The sequence below is a fragment of the Phalacrocorax aristotelis genome, chromosome 21, assembly GCF_949628215.1.
Source record: "Phalacrocorax aristotelis chromosome 21, bGulAri2.1, whole genome shotgun sequence".
NCBI classification, from domain to species: domain Eukaryota; kingdom Metazoa; phylum Chordata; class Aves; order Suliformes; family Phalacrocoracidae; genus Phalacrocorax; species Phalacrocorax aristotelis.
Genome location: NC_134296.1, coordinates 698036 through 715056, shown reverse-complemented (window position 1 = coordinate 715056; position 17021 = coordinate 698036). Strand labels below are relative to the sequence as shown.

Genomic DNA, 17021 nt, shown 5'->3' with positions numbered 1-17021 from the left:
CCTCTGTGTGTGGGAGTGTGTGTACGTTTGTGCCTACTGGGACCCCGTGCTCAGCCTTGCTCCGGGCTGGACCCGGTGTTAGGGAGCTGTGGCAGGGGTCAGCAGCCCCTAGCAGGGACGTGGTTCATCTGCACTGAGTTTACTGCCACAACCCCTGATCTTTTCTTGCTACGTCCCTTGGAGATGTATGCATGGTCTTAATTTTTAGGTAGACAGAAAACATCCCTTTACCAGGGTTGAACCCACAAGCCAAAACCCCAGATGAGAAGTTTTGTTTAAACCCCCAAATAGAGGGAAAGTACCTGCACTGAAGACAATGAGAAGCTAATGCTTTGACCCTAGGTTTTTTTTTGAGTTTTCCCAAAAACCTCACGGACACCAGCACATAAAATAGCACTGCCATGAGTTACTTAATGAGAGAATGAAGTCTCCTGCGGCATAGGAGGGGAAAGAGCCACCATCTGCCCCGTAGCTGGGAAGAGGGATTTCTGGCAAGGCTACTTTGAGCCTTTTTTTTTTTTTTTTTTTTGCTTCAGCTATCTAAAACATGCCTTTTGTAGCTGGTTTATACATTCACAAAAAGACAAAAGTTAAAGCATCCATTTATTGCATAAACATAAAAGCAGCCACTGCATAGCGAGGAGCAGAATAAAGCACGTGAAGAAGCTGTGGTGGTTTGGCCGCCAGCTCAGCCCCACGCAGTGACTCACTCACTCCCCACTGGTGGGATGGGGGAGAGAATCAGAAGGGTAACCCTCGTGGGCTGAGATAAGAACAGGTTAAAAATTGAAATGAAAACAACAACAAAAACGCAATGGAAAGGAAAACAACGAGACACGTGAAACGTCGGGGTAGGGGGGAAAAGAACCACCAAAACAAACCACATGCAACACCACACCTCCCCAAGCTGCAACTGCCCCCTTAATATACTGGTCATGGTGTCACATGGTATGGAATGAACCTGCCATTGGCCAGTCGGGGTCAGCTGCCCCGGGCGTGGCCCTGCTGACACACCCACGTGTGTCTCTGGGTTCGGCCCCTGCTGCCAACCCATCTGTGATCTCCCACACGCATCGGGCAGCGCTGAGGCTACCCTGGGCAGGAAGGGGTGGCATGCTGAGCCACCACATGCCACCCTCTGGCCCGCGGCGTGATCCCCTGCGTCCCTTCAATGGCACGCTGCCAGGACCACATCCCTGGGCTACGGGAACCTGCTCTTACAAACTACACCAGCAAAGCCACCACTCACTTCCCAACCCAGCGCCCAAAAGTGCCTGGCCCAGGGCACTGCACATCTCTGGCTCTCCTGCCTGCTGCCCCACCCTCCCATACTCCCATAGCCTTCCTCCCGCAGGCAGCACTGATGCCTCCTCCTCATCCTCTCCAGCTGAGGCTTGCTGGGTTTGTCCTGGAGACACCACACAGCCAGAGGGTTGGCAGCAGGGGCCGACCCAGAGACACACGGGGGGGCAGCCGTGCATGGTGGTGATGCCAAGGGAGGTGACAGTCTGCTCTAACGGAGCATCCTCTCCTGCTTGCCTTTCCAATCCCCAGGAGAAGATCGAATACGCCTTCCTGATCTTCTTTGCCATTGAGGCAATGCTCAAGATAATTGCCTACGGGTTTCTTTTCCACACGGATGCCTATCTCCGAAACGGCTGGAACGTGCTCGACTTCTCCATCGTGTCCCTGGGGTAATGCAAGGAGGGGAAGCTGCTGGTGCCCAGCTTGTGCCAAGGCCTGGTCCACAGCCTATCAGCTACATTGATTTTTCTAGTGACTGCAGTGGGTTTGGGGGCAACCTGCGGTCTCAGTTCATGCCCTGCTCCCACGGGCCCCTTTTTCATGCCCTGATATCCCCGGGGATCCTCCCTCACTCCTGTTTCTTCCTGTCTGACTCCTTAACGCCTTTCAGGTCTCCTTGCCCTGGAGAATGGGAGTGCCATGGAGCCATCTGGGGTTTGGCACACGGGGAGAGGGTCCACTGGGCACGAGGGGTGGGAGGGCCCCCCGCTGGTCAGCGGTGAGTGCGCAGAGGGGTGCCCAGCCACGAGTGCGCCCAGGAGTTGGACTTAGCAAGAGCTGTTCCCTGGGTCAGGCTGAGCGTGGCTGGCAGAGTCCTGTCCCTCTCTTCCCTGCCTGCAGAGCACTGACTCCTTAGCACAGGTTTCTTGGTCTCCATCCTCACGCCCTTCTCTTTCTCCCTGTCCTTCCTTCTGCTTCTCCCCCTTTCTTCCCTGCTCTGTGCCCCGGCTCTTTCAGGCTTATCACCATGACCTTGGAGCAGGTCAATGCGAAGCAGGGAGGGACTTCAGGGGGAAAAGGCGGCTTTGACGTGAAGGCCCTGCGAGCATTTCGTGTGCTGAGACCCCTGCGCCTGGTGTCCGGAGTGCCGAGTGGGTGCTGGGCACCCTGCCACCGTGAAGAGCTGGCGGGTGGATTGAACCCCTGTGCCTGGCCAGGGTGGGGGGCCATGGGGCAGGTTTCTTGTTGCTGCTGGGTCAAGCCCAGCCACAGGGTGGGCGTGGACGAGCCACAGGTTCTTGCTCATCCCCACAGCTTGCAACTGTCAGCACTGGGGATCTGCAGGTCAGCGCAAATGTAGCTCCCTCCATGGGTCAGTGTCAGCACCTGTGGGTGGCCAGGGTGAAAGGGGCTGGAACCTCGCTCTGGTTTCTCAGGGCAGGGATCTCCTTCTCCCAGAGCTCAGGATGAGAGCACCAGAACAAATGGAGGGGCGTGAAGCAGCCTCCAGCACTGCCTGGTGCGTGGCTCTGCTGGGGCCTTCCACATGCTCTATGGTGGGTAGAGAAAGGGACTTTTGCTTCAGCGATTTCATTCCCAACCAACCTGTGCCCCTCTTCCCTTGGCACGGGGCATTTCAGAGGCTGCTTGTCAGAGGGGCTGACAGGAACGCAAGGTGCACCCAAAGCTGTTTATGAAGTGGTTGACCTCCTCTCCCTTCTCCTCGGTGCAGGCCTTCAGGTCGTCCTGAACTCCATCATCAAGGCCATGGTGCCCCTGCTCCACATCGCCCTGCTGGTCCTCTTCATGATCATCATCTGTGCCATAGTTGGGCAAGAGCTCTTCAAGGGCAAGATGCACAAGACCTGCTACTATCTCGGGACAGGTGGGGCTGTGGCGGGGGGCTGAAACGGCAGAGATGTCTCTGTGTGGCTGCTGTGGGGACCACAGAGGTTCTGCGGGTGGCAGGAAGTCTGGTGTTGCCAGCGTCAGGCCTGGGAGTGTGGCAGGCCTGAAGGATGTTTGGTACAGCACACAGCTTGGTGATGTACGTGGTGTGAGGAGGTGGTGAAAGGAAAAGCCCCTTTTGGAAAGCTTCTGCAGGAGGCTGGGAAGTGCTGGAACCTGCTCTACTTGGCCTGACCTGCTGCTCACACCACAGCTTTCCCCCTCAGATGTGATTGCCACGGTGGCGTCAGAGAAGCCAGCCCCATGCACCAGCTCTGGCCACGGGCGACACTGCACCATCAATGGCACTGAATGCCGAAGCGGCTGGCCGGGGCCCAACGACGGCATTACTCACTTCGACAACTTCGGCTTTGCCATGCTGACTGTCTATCAGCGCATCACCATGGAGGGCTGGACCGAAGTCCTCTACTGGGTAGGCTCCAGCAGCTTCGGCTTGGTGCCCAGCTCGCAGAGGTCACTGCTGGTCCTGCCTCAGAGAATCATAAAATGATAGAATCATTAAGGTTGGAAAAGACCTCTGAGATCATCTAGTCCAACCCCAAACCCAACACCCCCAGGCCTCCTAAACCATGTCCCCAAGCGTCACTTCTACACGTTTTTTTGAACCCCCCCAGGGACGGTGACTCCCCCACCTCTCTGGGCAGCCTGTGCCAATGCCTGACCGCTCTTGCAGTGAAGACATTTTCCCTCATAGCCAATCTAAACCCCTCTAAAGGGCGAGGAATTCCCTCCAGGACACAGGTCCCCATAGCAGGGCCAGGCCTCCCAGCCAGTGAAAGACATCCTGCCCCCACCAAGCTTCATGCGGTGATGCACATCCCATAGTGCACCAGGCACCTCTTCTGCACCTTTGCAGGCACTGCTCAAGCTGTCCTTGCTCTCCAGGTAGACAGGAGGGTGCTCCAGCTCCCACCTTTGTGAAGGGGTACAGGCCGAGCACAACAACGGCTGGCTGGTGGGTGCTTCGGCAAAACCCCATGTTTTGCAGTCCTTGGGAGACTGTCTTGCTGAGGCTTAGGCATGGGGCTGATGTTTATATCTGCCCCCAAAATGCTTGGGTCTCGCTTTACCTCCACAAAAACCTGATGCAAAGTCATAAGGCGGCAGAGCTCAGAGTCAGGTTTAGCTGCTACCATCCCAAGCACTCATTTTAGGGGGGGGCAAAGCTCCCAGAGGCTGTTGAGGGAGCCCTAAGGGGAGACAGACAGCAGGCACTGTGTTCAGGATGCTTCATCTGCCTCTCTCCTTGCCAGGTGAATGATGCCATTGGGAATGAATGGCCCTGGATCTACTTCGTCAGCCTTATCTTGCTTGGCTCCTTCTTCGTCCTCAACCTGGTGCTGGGGGTGCTCAGTGGGTAAGTGCCGCCCCGTCCTTTCTCTTTGCCGGCAGATCAGTGAGCGTTATCAGAGCGTGGACATTGGCTGGTTTTAATTATACAAGAAGGAAGCCTGGAAAAGTTTCTGTTCCTTTTCCTCTGCTGTTCCTCTCCCCTGCTTTTGCATGCTTAGAAACCCTGAGCCTTGAGTTACTTTTTGTGCTAGTGTCCATGACTCTCTGAGGTTTTAGCTCAACGCCTAACACAGAAATCTTTTCCCTGTATCACAAGCAGCGGTCAGCAAACACAGCCATGGAGCACGATATTAGGTGTTTGTAGTGTGGTCTGCCAGCACTCACAGCAAAAGAAGCTGAGCAGGGAGCTCAAAGCAGCAGTCTTTACACCATGGCTGTGGGTCGAGACACTCATTCTCACGGGTACCCACAGCACTGCTGTCCTCTTGTGAGCACACATGATTTCCTCATGGCCAACCTAAGGAAACCACCTTTGTTAGGAATGCAGGGGATCCAAGAGAATTTTAGTTACTCTAATTAATGCTTCAACAGTCTTATCCAAGTACCACAATGAGCTATCATCAGTCTGGTTACAATGATCCTGACACTTCTGTGCCAAATGACTCAGTCGGTGCTAGTTCCCATAGTAGTACAGTTAAAGCTGCCACGTGCAAAATCCCTGGTGCCACGCTCAGCCTACTATGCATTGCTGTGGTGGGGTGCCAGCATCCTGGTTTTGTTGCTGGGAAGCGTGCGTTGTTCTGGTGAGTGAGGGTAGCTTTTCTCCTCAGTTCTGTGTAGGCTCAGGGTGGTTTTTATATGTTTCAGTCCTGTGCGTGTGAAGTGGCTCACACTCATCGTCTCTGTTGGTTCACAGGGTTAGTTATACCCTGTATTACTTGGATTTGTTAGCCGCCTTCTGTGGCGAGAACCATACACCTGCACAAGGTTAAACCAAACTGGGTATTAATATAACTAGAACAAGCTCAAAACCGCAAGACAGATCACAGGCACCCGACCCTTGCATGAAGTTGGCTATAACAGCAGGACTGTAGTCATCTGATCGTAGAGTGAGTTGCAGGCACAGCAAAAGTTTCTGAAATATTTTTGCAAATATAGCTAAAATATGCTTGAGGTAAGGAAAATCCAGACAAGGCCTGACAATTCCTGAGGCTTAGTATGTCTAATTATTGTTATAATGCCTGAGACCTATTACTAACACATGGCAACGCCAGACCGGCTGGGCAGCAGATCTACAGTCCAGCCAGATACCAGGAGAGAAAAGAAATTCATTAAAAAAGACTGAGAAGAGTGGGACCCCCTGCACTGGCAGACCTGTCTTTTCCATGTTACCGTGAGAAGAGTGTCCTGTTCGCTTGCCATGTGATGAGCTCACCTGCCCCACAGGGAGAGCTGGAGAGGATGGGGCAGCCTTCTGCCCCGCAGATGGGTGAGACCCCACTTGCCCTGATCCTTAGCAGGGCTAGAGAACTCCCACAGCCTCCAACTTCTGGTGTTAGTTGGCCTGTCCAACCACAGCACCCTGCAGCAAGGAGCACCCAGTGAGCAGCCAGTGGTGGGGAAGAAACCCTGCCTGCCATCAGGCATCGGGGGATGGTCCCCATGGTCTTGCGTCACGGAACAGGGCCAAGAAAGAAGAAATTCACTGGAGCAATCTAGTGGTAGCACTGAGTGATAAGGTATTTCAGGCTTTTATCTTTCTACAAGGACTGGCCTGGCACAGGGCTGTGGTACCTGACCCCTGCGCCGTCCCCCTCCTGAGTCTCACTCTGCTGCTTGCCTTGTCCCAGCGAGTTCACCAAAGAGCGTGAGAAGGCCAAGTCACGGGGCACGTTTCAGAAGCTGAGGGAGAAGCAGCAGCTGGAGGAGGATCTGAAGGGCTACATGGACTGGATCACCCACGCGGAGGTCATGGACAGTGACCGGACCAGGGGAGAAGGTACCAGCTCTGCTTGGTCAAAGACCCTTAGTATCAGGGTTGGGTTCCTAACACTGAGCATCCTAGAGAGGCAGGGTGGAGACCTTTGGAGAAGTCACAAAGACTTCTTTTGCTTGAAAACCTATGAAACAAAAAGCTTTGACTTCTGCAGAACAGCTACCTTCCTCTTTTTTTTTTTTCTTTCCTGAATCATTTTATTGACTCTCACCCAAACTAGCTGTAACTTGGCCCTCATGCTAAATCTCCACCTCAACCACTGTCTTTAAAATTTGCAGACTGCTAGCAAGGCCTAGGACTCCTTTGGCAAAATACATTTGAAATGGCCGTGAGAATCCATGAGGAACGTGCACTTTTGTGTGTAGGGGCAGAGTGCAGGGTTACTAGCTCGCACACTGACAGATGCATGAATTTCTTGCCATTGTTTGACCGTTTTGAGGGATGAGAAGTGGCTCAGGGAGGGAGGCGAATATGCAAGCGTCTAGCCAAAGGCTCAGCAAGGCCTGGGATGCTCTGCCACTGAGCCGCTGTATGTGCTAGGCCACCCTGCCCAGTGAAATAACTTTTGATGCCTCAAGCTGAGCCGATACATGTGTGCAAAGAGCCTTGGGAAACAGTGGAAAGACAAAACGCCTCTTCCACACCTGTGAGCAGTGCTCTTACAAACCTCCTGCGGTTCAGCATTTGCTCAGGTCACAACTGACCCCAGTTTTCTCCGTGCTGGGAGTGCCTTGCGCTGGGGGAGCCTACGTGCACACCGCTGTCTGTTCGGGCTGCCTCTCTGGGTTGCTGCTGCTCTTGCTGCAGGGCAGGTGTTCCTGGTGCCTCCTACTTGGTTTGCACCTGACACTTAAAACCTTCTGCCCAGCCTCTCACTGCTGTCTCCCTGGAGTGGCATTTCTTGATTCCATCTCTGATGGGGAAGCTCTTCACGATGTGCTCCAGGGAGAGGTTCCCTCCCACATGTTCCTCCCAAGGGCTCCAAGGAAAGCCCAGGATCTTGTCCCCTCCATAGGTATGATGCCATCGGATGAAGGAGGGTCAGAGACGGAGAGCTTGTATGAAATTGAAGGCATGAACAAGTGGATTCTCTACTTGTGAGTATGTACTGGCTGAACCATCTGCTGCTCTGCACGTGGGCTTGCCCAGTCTCTCACTTGCTGTCCTGGCTGGGCCAGGCTTTCTTGTCAGCCACTGGTTTCTGGGGGAGAGCCAGGGGCTGTGTGCTGAGGAGGAGGTGCAAACATTGCGGGCAGCAAACAGGGAATTTTGCTCTGGTGCTGGCAAAAAGCCACGTCAAGGTGAACAACCCCTTCACTTTGGGACGAGGCTCCGAGCATCCTCTCGTGGCCCACGCAGCATGTCTTGTGCTTTAGGAGCTGGGCCTGTAGCAGCCAGCCAGAGGTGACTGTAGGCCAAAAAGGAGCCAGGAGGTGTTTGTGAACAGCAACGCCTGAGTGAATGCACCAAGTGGCAGGGGCAGGGTTACGTTCCTCAGCCCTTTCCAGGAAAGGCCCCTGGAGCAGGGAGCAGGGAGCAGGGAGCAGGGGTGGCTTTGCTCTGCAGTCTGCAGGCACAGCCCTGGGCCGGGCAGGACCCACTGGCTGGCTCTGCTGACCCTTTGGCCATCTCTCCAGCCGTCAGTGGAGGCGTTGGAACCGAATGTTTCGTAGGAAGTGCAGGAACGTGGTGAAGTCCAAGTTCTTCTACTGGCTTGTCATCCTGCTGGTGGCCCTGAACACCCTCTCCATCGCTTCTGAGCACCACTTCCAGCCAGAATGGCTGACACGGGTGCAAGGTGAGCAAAGAGGCTGAGGGAGCAGGAGGGCCCGGGACACCTTGCTGCCCTGGAGACATGCGTGAACGCTTACTGTGCGTGCGCAGCCACACAGACATGGTGCCGGAGCTGTTAGACGCATGCAGGCTTGCTCATGCACACAAACACAGCCTGCACACAAGTGTGTGTACACCATCCCCACTGCACTGTCACACAGCTGCACACTGAACGTGTGGTGCATACAGTTTTTGTTATTATGTACATAGTACGTGTGTATAATAATAAATCATATTTATTATTATATATAAAAATAATAATGATGATAATAATATAAGCACAGCATATAGATTCTTAGGCACATGGGTGAGCACGGTGAACACAGGTAGAGTGTGTACATTCACACCTGAACGTGCATAGTACACACAAACGCACATTGCCTGCACTCACGCAGTACAGTCACATGTATTTATGCGTGCAGCCACACTACCCGCAGACACACGGAGTACAGCTATGCACGGTATACATGCACGCACTGCATAGAGTCACACGCACAGTACAGCCGCACTCTCACACGTACAAGCACACAGTTGCACATCACCCTTCTCCTCATCTTCCTCTCCTGTGATGCTCCCTGAAAAACAGCATTTGCTGCAGCGGCAGCTCAGTGCTCGGTGGTGGGCGGAGAAGGGAGGTGAGCAGCACTGCCCTCCTTCCCCTCCTGCTGTGCCGTGCTGAGATTAAGAGGTCCATGCTCTGATGGACTGGATCTCCCACCCCAGACAATGCCAACTGGGTGCTGCTAGCACTCTTTGTGGCTGAGATGCTGCTGAAGATGTACGCACTGGGCCTGCGCCAGTACTTCATGTCGCTCTTCAACCGCTTCGACTGCTTTGTGGTGTGCGCGGGGATCTTGGAGGCCATCCTGGTGGAGCTTGGCAGCCTGTCACCCCTGGGCATCTCCGTGCTGCGTTGCATCCGTCTCCTCCGCATCTTCAAGATCACCAGGTTGGGGACGGAGCTCTGTGGGTACTGGGGGCTTGCGGTCCCTAGGCATCACTGGCCTTGTCCCTGGGGAGGGCTGCAGCGTGAGCAGAGCTGGTTTCTCCTGGATGGAGAAACAAGGCCAAGCTGGGGATTTCTGTCTCCAGGACATGGTCTGGGAGTGGTAAGGAGGACAGAGCAGGGCTTGCTGGAAGTCTCCTGGGGACCCTCTCTTGCTCTGGGTTCCGGGGTGTTGTAAACGGAGGTGCTGTGGGCCAGTACTCCTGGTTTCTCTTTCTGGCACCAACCTGCTGTGTGCTCATGCCCCTTCCCCATCCTGCCTGCTGGTGCCGCGTGCAGGCAGCAGGATGTCTTGCCTGTCACACCACTCCTGGATCTTCATTTCTACCTCCTGGGGCCTGCCTGGAGCAGTCCAAGTGCCCAGCCTGTGAGCGGTGCTGGTTCAGAGCCCCTGTTGCTGGGTTGCTGGCACATTCCCCTGGACCAGACAGTCTGTTCCCTGCACCTACCTACCCCTACCTGATCCTGCCCACAGCCTTCACCCTCCTTCACCTCCCACACACTCCTGACTTTCTTCTCCCCAGGTATTGGACGTCCCTGAGCAACCTGGTGGCCTCCCTGCTCAACTCAGTCCGCTCCATTGCCTCGCTGCTCCTCCTCCTCTTCCTCTTCATCATTGTCTTTGCACTGCTGGGCATGCAGCTTTTTGGGGGCAAGTTTGACTTTGAGGACATGGAAGTGCGGCGCAGCACGTTCGACAACTTCCCCCAGGCCCTCATCAGTGTGTTCCAGGTATGGGGCTGTGGGAAGTGCAGCAGGGGGCTGGGGGACGGTGTGCGGGGAGTCTCGCCTGCGCTGTGGGTCTCCTGGCACGAGCTGGGGCTCAGGGGGATGTGGGGCTGTGAGAGGTGATATGGCTTTGAGGCAGGAGCAGGTAAGTGCAACTGGGGTCACGAGCACTAGTGCAGGTGCAGGGCTGGAGCAGGGAGGTGGGGTTTGGCCAGGGGGCTCTAGGGGCCGTGAGGGTTTGGGGCTGGAGCCGCGAGGGCAGGATTGAGCTGTGGGGTTCTGCCGTGCTCTGCTGCGGGGGCTCTTGAGTCCCTGTTTGTGCTCTGCTCACAGATCCTGACTGGAGAGGACTGGAATTCAATCATGTACGATGGGATCATGGCCTATGGGGGCCCATCCTTTCCTGGCATGCTGGTCTGCATCTACTTTATCATCCTCTTTGTTTGTGGGAACTGTATCCTCTGCCTGCGAAGCCAGGCCCAGGCTCCCTGTACCCAGCCCCATAGCATCAGCTAAACGGGGCTATGCAGGGGGGGAAGGGGAGCTTCCTTAAGCTTTTCAGTGCTTGCCTTAAGCTTTTCAGTCCTGAACAGCAGGGGATCATACCACAGGCTTCAGGGCTGGCACTGGTAGTGGCTGAGGTCCGGGGTCTGGAGGAAAGCACCCCACGGGGCAGGTCTGGATGACTGGCAGGCACAGATTCAGCCATCGGTCAATGCAGTAACAGGACTGAGCTGGAGGGACTGAGCTAAGGCAGAGAGAGGGCGGCCAGCCCAGAGCTCAGTACTCGCAAGGATGGGTGCAGGGTTAGGGATCACCAGCCAGGGTTGTCTCAAGGGCTCAACTCCAGGAAGGTTTCTCAGGGCACCCTGGAGACCATGGGCAGCTCTGGCCACATCCTCCAAACATGAACCGAGTTAATGTCCTTAGCGCTGTCCCTCCAGATATCCTCCTCAATGTCTTCCTGGCCATTGCAGTTGATAACCTGGCTGAGGCCGAGAGCCTGACCTTAGCTCAGAAGGCCAAAGCAGAGGAACGCAAGCGGCGGAAGATGTCCAGGTGAGTGCTGTCGTCCCTGGCAGCGGGAGCTCCCAGATCAGGTGCTTTGGTGCAAGGGCACAGAACGGCATTACCCGTGACCCTGCCCAGAGTTCAGTTCCTGCTCTCCCCTCCTCTCCATTCAGAGGTTACCCAGAGAAATCTGAAGATGACAAGCAGATGCTGGCAAAGAAGCTTGAGCAGAAAATGAAGGGAGAAGGGATTCCCACAACAGCCAAGGTCAGTGCTGGTGGGGCTGAGCCTTGGGGAGCTCCTGGTGGGGGACCAGGCTCCTCGTCCCCCCATCCAGAACTGACAAAGGCCTGGAGCCAGCCTGCGTCTGGACTCTTCTGGGCCAGAATCGCTCCTCACTGTAGCATCCTCTGGTGATGGGGGTTCTCTGGGCCCAGGCAGGACATGTTGCCTGGTGAAAAAGGTCCATTGCTGGAGATTCTCTTCCTCTGATTCATTTCCTTGGCCACAGCTAACTAGTTGTCAGTGGTTGAGACGGGCACTGGTGCACACCAGTGTGGAGGGGAGCAGAGCAGGTCAGCAGCACCCCATACCTCCGTTACGTCCACACCAGCAGCCCCTGAATGCAAAACCCTCTGTACAGCTGTGCTGACTGTGTGCTGAGCTGCCTCTTATAAGCATCTGGCCAGCAGCTACTTCCCTGTTCATTTTCCAGAGATGCCCATGGGAACTCACCCAGGAGTCACCCCATGTCTTATTCCACCCATGGTATAGGTGCCTGGCCCCAGGTTCTTGGCCAGCACACATTCCCCTGTCCCATCCTCTCGGTATTGCTCTTTGCTCAGATTGCAGCATCCCTGAGGTGTTTCCCCTCACCCTGCCAGGACTCCATGTGCTGGGTGCTGTACAGGGCAAATGCAGAGACGCTGCTTGCCCACATGACGGAATTCCAAGATGACAGGGTCTGGCCAACGTGCAACATTTGGCAGCAATACTGGCACAGGCGGTTGCATGTCCTCCTCTCTGTCTCTCCCTTGTTTCAGTTGAAAGTGGACGAATTTGAATCCAATGTCAATGAGATCAAAGACCCCTACCCTTCTGCAGACTTCCCAGGTAAGATGTGTCCGTGTCAGGGAAAGCTGGGGAGGCACTAGGGAGGGACGGTTCCAGCACCCTGGCTGTGTGAGGAGCAAAGGATGTGGTGACCCTCTGCCTGCCTCGGGGTACTGAGGTCCTTCTGGCACAGATGCCAAATAAGGATCACAGGATCAGAGGATTGTCCATAAGGTCACATTCCCTCTCTGTCTCTGGGGGATTCTTTCCTTTTGCCTCCTCGTGGCCACCCTGCAGGTGATGATGAGGAAGATGAGCCTGAAATCCCCCTGAGTCCTCGGCCACGTCCACTCGCAGAACTACAGCTGAAAGAGAAGGCCGTGCCCATGCCTGAAGCCAGCTCCTTCTTCATCTTCAGCCCAACCAATAAGTAGGCACTGACCCTTCTCCCTGCCTTGTGGAGCCAGGCCTGGCCCAGGTACTTCTGGCACCGACCCTTCCCAGTGGGGTCCTGCTGGTGTGTAACAGCTGGCTCTGAAGGGAGCCAGCTCACTGGGAAAGGTCTTCTCTGTGGAAGGGCTGGCACAGACATCCCCTCATGCCTTGGGCCTTCCTGTCCTCAAGGTTTAGCCATAACCCTCTTCCAGGCTACCGTGGCCCTCTGGCCCCTCACAGCATCTCATGCCGTTTCTGTCCCTGGCAGGTTTCAGATGCTGTGCCACAGAATTGTCAATGCCACCTGGTTCACCAACTTCATTCTGCTCTTCATTCTGCTCAGCAGCATCTCGCTGGCAGCTGAGGATCCCATCCGGGCCGAGTCCTTCCGCAACCAGGTGCCCAAGTAGCTGTGAAGGGTTGGGATGGGTGGGGGAGACGTCATGGAGACACCCAGCTCCCAGGTAGGCAGAGATCCGCTTGCCAGATGTCTTGCCTAGGCAGGTAGCTGTGATTTCACGCCTGCCTCTGCGAGGGCAATACACTCTGGGAGAAGAGCCTGGTTCTGTTGTCCGTTCAGGGCACAGCTGGGACAAGTTTTTACTCCTCCATGTCTCAGTTTACTTCTGGGTGAAGAGATCCACCTGACAGGGAGTGCGAGATTACCTTGGTTCAAGGCTTACTGGGGATAGGGATGTCTCCAGTCTGGACCGCTGGTGTGTGCAGCACCCTGAAATGCTGCTGGCATGGAGCAGTGGGAGCCACAGGTCTAGCCACACAAGGCACAAATGGTTCTGCACCCGTGCAGTGTCTAGCAGGGACTGGGGGGTCTTCCCAGGGCACTCAGTGTTTTTGGGCATCAGATGCTTTCGAGTGAATCAGGTCAAGCCTCGCTCACTTGGAAACGGAGAGCGTGGTCCCAGGCTGCAGGCTGGGTCAGGCGCTGGGGAGAATCAGCAAAGCTGAGGAAAGTTCAGGATTCTTCTTGGCACTGGGTTTGCAGGCTCTGTTGAGCTAGATGGGCTCCCCAGTCCACAGAGTGGGGGGCAAAACCACAGTGCCAGGTTGTTTGAACACACTGGAGCATTTCATGTCACCCAAATCTCATCTGGCTCTGGTGCTTCTGTCCCCAGATTCTTGGATACTTTGACATTGGTTTCACCTCTGTCTTCACAGTTGAAATAATCTTGAAGGTGAGTCCCTCTGCCCCGTGGTCCTGGCTGTGTGCATGACCCAGCACATGGGTATAGACTGTTCTGGCCATGGGCATTCATGCTCTTTCAGCACAAGCTTGAGGTCCCAGTGAGGCGAACGTGCTGGCTGATCCTCGTGTCCCCAGAGTTCATGCAGTCTAGGTGGTGCTTCACCTGCCCCAGCGGCCACGTGTCCCCTCCAGTGAGGTCAGGCAGCCAAGTCAGCTGTGCTGTGGCACAGGGACAGATGGGCCATGGCACCAGCATTTCAGTTCTGACATGCCCTTAACAAAAACTTTGAGAAAGAGGAAGCAATGGAAGTCTGTGGAGTAAAACAGTAATTCAAGCAGCTGCTGCATGTTGCTCCCACTCCAAGGCTCTTTACTCTTCTCCTCTTTATGACCTCTGAATGACTGGGAAGTGTTTTGTCTCCAGCCAGTACGGTATAGAGGATTCAGCTTCCTGCCTGGCTGCAGAGGCAGAGGCCTGAGCAGGATAGGGCGCTCAGGCCATGGAGCTGTGAGAAGCCCCTCATGCCTTGTCCGCCCCAGGGCTGTGGAGGGACCATGTCCCCAAGCCCTGCCTGGCCTCTCTCCTAACTCCTTCTGCTCCCCAGATGACAGCCTATGGTGCTTTCCTGCACAAAGGCTCCTTCTGCAAGAACTCTTTCAATATCCTCGATTTGCTGGTGGTCGCTGTCTCCCTCATCTCCATGGGAATCGAGTAAGCACCTCCACACTTCGCAGGGTGGGCACTGGTCTGTTTAGCCTGGCAGGGCAGCTGGGGTGCTGCAGCTCTCTGTGCTGGATAGAGAAGGAGCAGCAAGCCCACGGGCCGGACATTAGCCCATGTGTTAGTGTCCATGAGGTCATGCTTAGGGGGACAGGGCACGGACAACTGGGAGGCAGGGAGGCAAACTTCCTGAGTGTCAAAAGGGAAGATCTGGGTAGGAATTCACCTTGGAGCTGCTTTCTCCAGCTGCCTGTGTCCCTTGGCCTTATGTGGGGTGGTGGCTTAGCGATTTACGCGTGTCTCTGCCATCCCTTGCGCCTCACCCCCTGGTCCCAGCCTGGCCTCCATGGCTGCTTGGTGGGGCTGTGCCAGGCTGGCCTGGGCAGGGGAATCGCCCCATCGCAGCTCTGCCTTCCTCCTCAGGTCCAGTGCCATCTCAGTGGTGAAGATTCTCCGGGCGCTGAGGGTACTGAGGCCTCTGCGAGCCATTAACAGGGCAAAGGGGCTGAAGGTAAGAGGGAGCCTGAGGCTGGGGTCCTCGGTCCGTGGGAGTCCTCATGAGAGGTTATGTGGCATGAATCATGCCCTGCGGGGTTTGCGGTGCCAGGAAACCAATTCCCACTCCCCATCCGTGGAAGGGGTCTGCCCCATCCCACTGCTCGCAGCAGGCTTCCGCTCTTCCTGGGGCCCATCTGTGCAGTGATAGGGTGTGGGACACGCAGCAGGGGCTTGCAGCAGGCATGCTCATGTGTGCACTATCATCGACCTCTGCAGCACGTGGTCCAGTGCGTGTTCGTGGCCATCAAGACTATCGGTAACATTGTGGTCGTCACAACGTTGCTGCAGTTCATGTTTGCCTGCATCGGGGTCCAGCTCTTCAAGGTGAGATGTGTCTAAGGAGGGCAGGAGAGATGTTCTGCTCAGGTGTATCCTAGACATAGCCCTTGGGGATGATGTCTCCCAGTGTTGAGGTCAGCACAGGCTGTACTATCTGTGCTCCGCAAGAAGACCTGCCTGCACTAGACCTCCTGGCAGAAGACCCTGCAGTGGGAGGAGGGCAGGAAACACCCAGGATACTGTCAGGTCCAGACAGCACATGTAAGGGGTCTGGCTGCCTCACCCCACTTAGTGCCTCAGTTTCCCCTTTTGAAGGCAGCAAGTGCTTCTGACTTCCCCTGCGCTTTGGATGCAAACTGTTTCCTTTTTTCACAGCACCGCTCTTGCTCTCGGGGCCTTGGCTGTTCCAAGGCAGAGCTGGCTCTGGCTAAGCTCAGCTTTGTTCTAATAATTGAGCTTAAATTCCCGGCTGGCATGGGGAGAGCTTTCAGGACACCCTGCAGACTGAGCAGACTTGTCAGCATACCTTAATTTTTAGTTAATTCTAGGGTTACCGCTTTCTTCCCTATTTTCCAAATAGTTGGCTCCCAGATAGGATGAACTAGGTAGGTCTCAGCTCAGGGCTCTGGAAGATTTGTTCCCAACACTAGGCAACATTTACTTGTCTCAGCCTGGGATTGACCCCAAGGTCTGCCATGGCTCCTGCAACACCCTGTGAACTGGGTTGCATTGGCATGCAAAGCAGGGAAGCCAGCGGTGGTGAGAGGCAGGGGCCAGAGTTAGCACAGAGGCAGCGTAGGGACTGACTGTAGGCTGTGAAAAAGTCAGAACTCCCCAGGGCTTCTGAAGTCACAGCAAAATCGTAGCCTCTTCTGATCTCTGTTAAATGCAGGGCAAGTTCTATAGATGCACAGATCCATCCAAGATGACGGAGAAGGAGTGCAGGTAAGAGCTGTCTGCAGCTCAGCCCCAGCAGGGCAGTGGCCAGGGATGGGAGGGGGCCACTTGTGTTCCTGCATGGGGATGTTGCATCCAAAAAGTGGAGCCGAAGCCTCATGCTGTTCTCCCTCACCAAATCAGAAACAAGCACAGGGCAATCTCCCACTCCCAGGGACCAAGGAGCCCTGGGCCAGTGCTGCAGCGGGTGGGCTGACGGTGGCCCTGCCTGGTGACCACTGCATCGCTTCTGCCGCAGGGGTTATTTCATCAGCTACGTGGATGGGGACCCCACACAGACTGAGCTACAGAAGCGTGTCTGGTTGCACAGCAACTTCCACTTCGACAACGTCTTCTCAGCCATGATGTCGCTTTTCACTGTCTCCACCTTCGAGGGCTGGCCAGAGTGAGTCTGGTGGAGCACGGGGCCTGCTGAGGGACTGGTCTGTGCTGGGAGCAGGTCACTGCCACAGGCCTTTACCATGGTAAAGAAGGAAGAGCTGCCCAGGCTGAAAGCAGGGCTAGCCATCCTGGCAGTGGCTGTGGAGCTGACAAGGTCATCAGCAGCCTTGTCCCACTTTTGTTGGATTTGGGATGTCCCAGGCAGAACCAGCAGGGGCAAGAAAACAAACAGTCCTTGCTAACCAGATGTACCGCTGGGCGCCTGACAGCACATTCCGGTCTACTGGCCCTTTTTCTTCTTGGCCCACAAAAGGGTTCCGAGAGGAGAACCGCTGCTGGAAGCGGCTGTCTC

The 17021-nt window shown here is 55.4% G+C and overlaps 1 protein-coding gene across 1 annotated transcript; it reads left to right on the top strand.

Annotated features, from left to right (window-relative positions):
• The first annotated feature begins 1160 nt into the window (after positions 1–1160).
• Positions 1161–16677, top strand: LOC142067237 (voltage-dependent L-type calcium channel subunit alpha-1S-like). Its single transcript, XM_075115703.1, has 22 exons — positions 1161–1694; positions 2263–2396; positions 2978–3130; positions 3420–3625; positions 4467–4570; positions 6357–6505; positions 7518–7599; positions 8140–8300; positions 9059–9284; positions 9866–10073; positions 10404–10524; positions 11015–11129; positions 11255–11348; positions 12125–12194; positions 12432–12564; positions 12838–12967; positions 13703–13762; positions 14379–14485; positions 14918–15005; positions 15269–15376; positions 16224–16276; positions 16527–16677. The coding sequence occupies exons 1-22, from the start codon at positions 1480–1482 to the stop codon at positions 16675–16677; spliced, it is 2868 nt and encodes a 955-aa protein (XP_074971804.1). The 5' UTR covers positions 1161–1479.
• Positions 16678–17021: the final 344 nt, after the last annotated feature.

Bases quoted from the DNA above. Each gene is read 5' to 3' on its own strand.
- LOC142067237 (XM_075115703.1), top strand. From the start codon at position 1,480: ATGGTGGTGATGCCAAGGGAGGTGACAGTCTGCTCTAACGGAGCATCC. The intron at 3,626-4,466 runs GTAGGCTCCAGC...TCTCCTTGCCAG, and splicing joins GGACCGAAGTCCTCTACTGG to GTGAATGATGCCATTGGGAA. The intron at 10,525-11,014 runs GTATCCTCTGCC...CTGTCCCTCCAG, and splicing joins CCTCTTTGTTTGTGGGAACT to ATATCCTCCTCAATGTCTTC.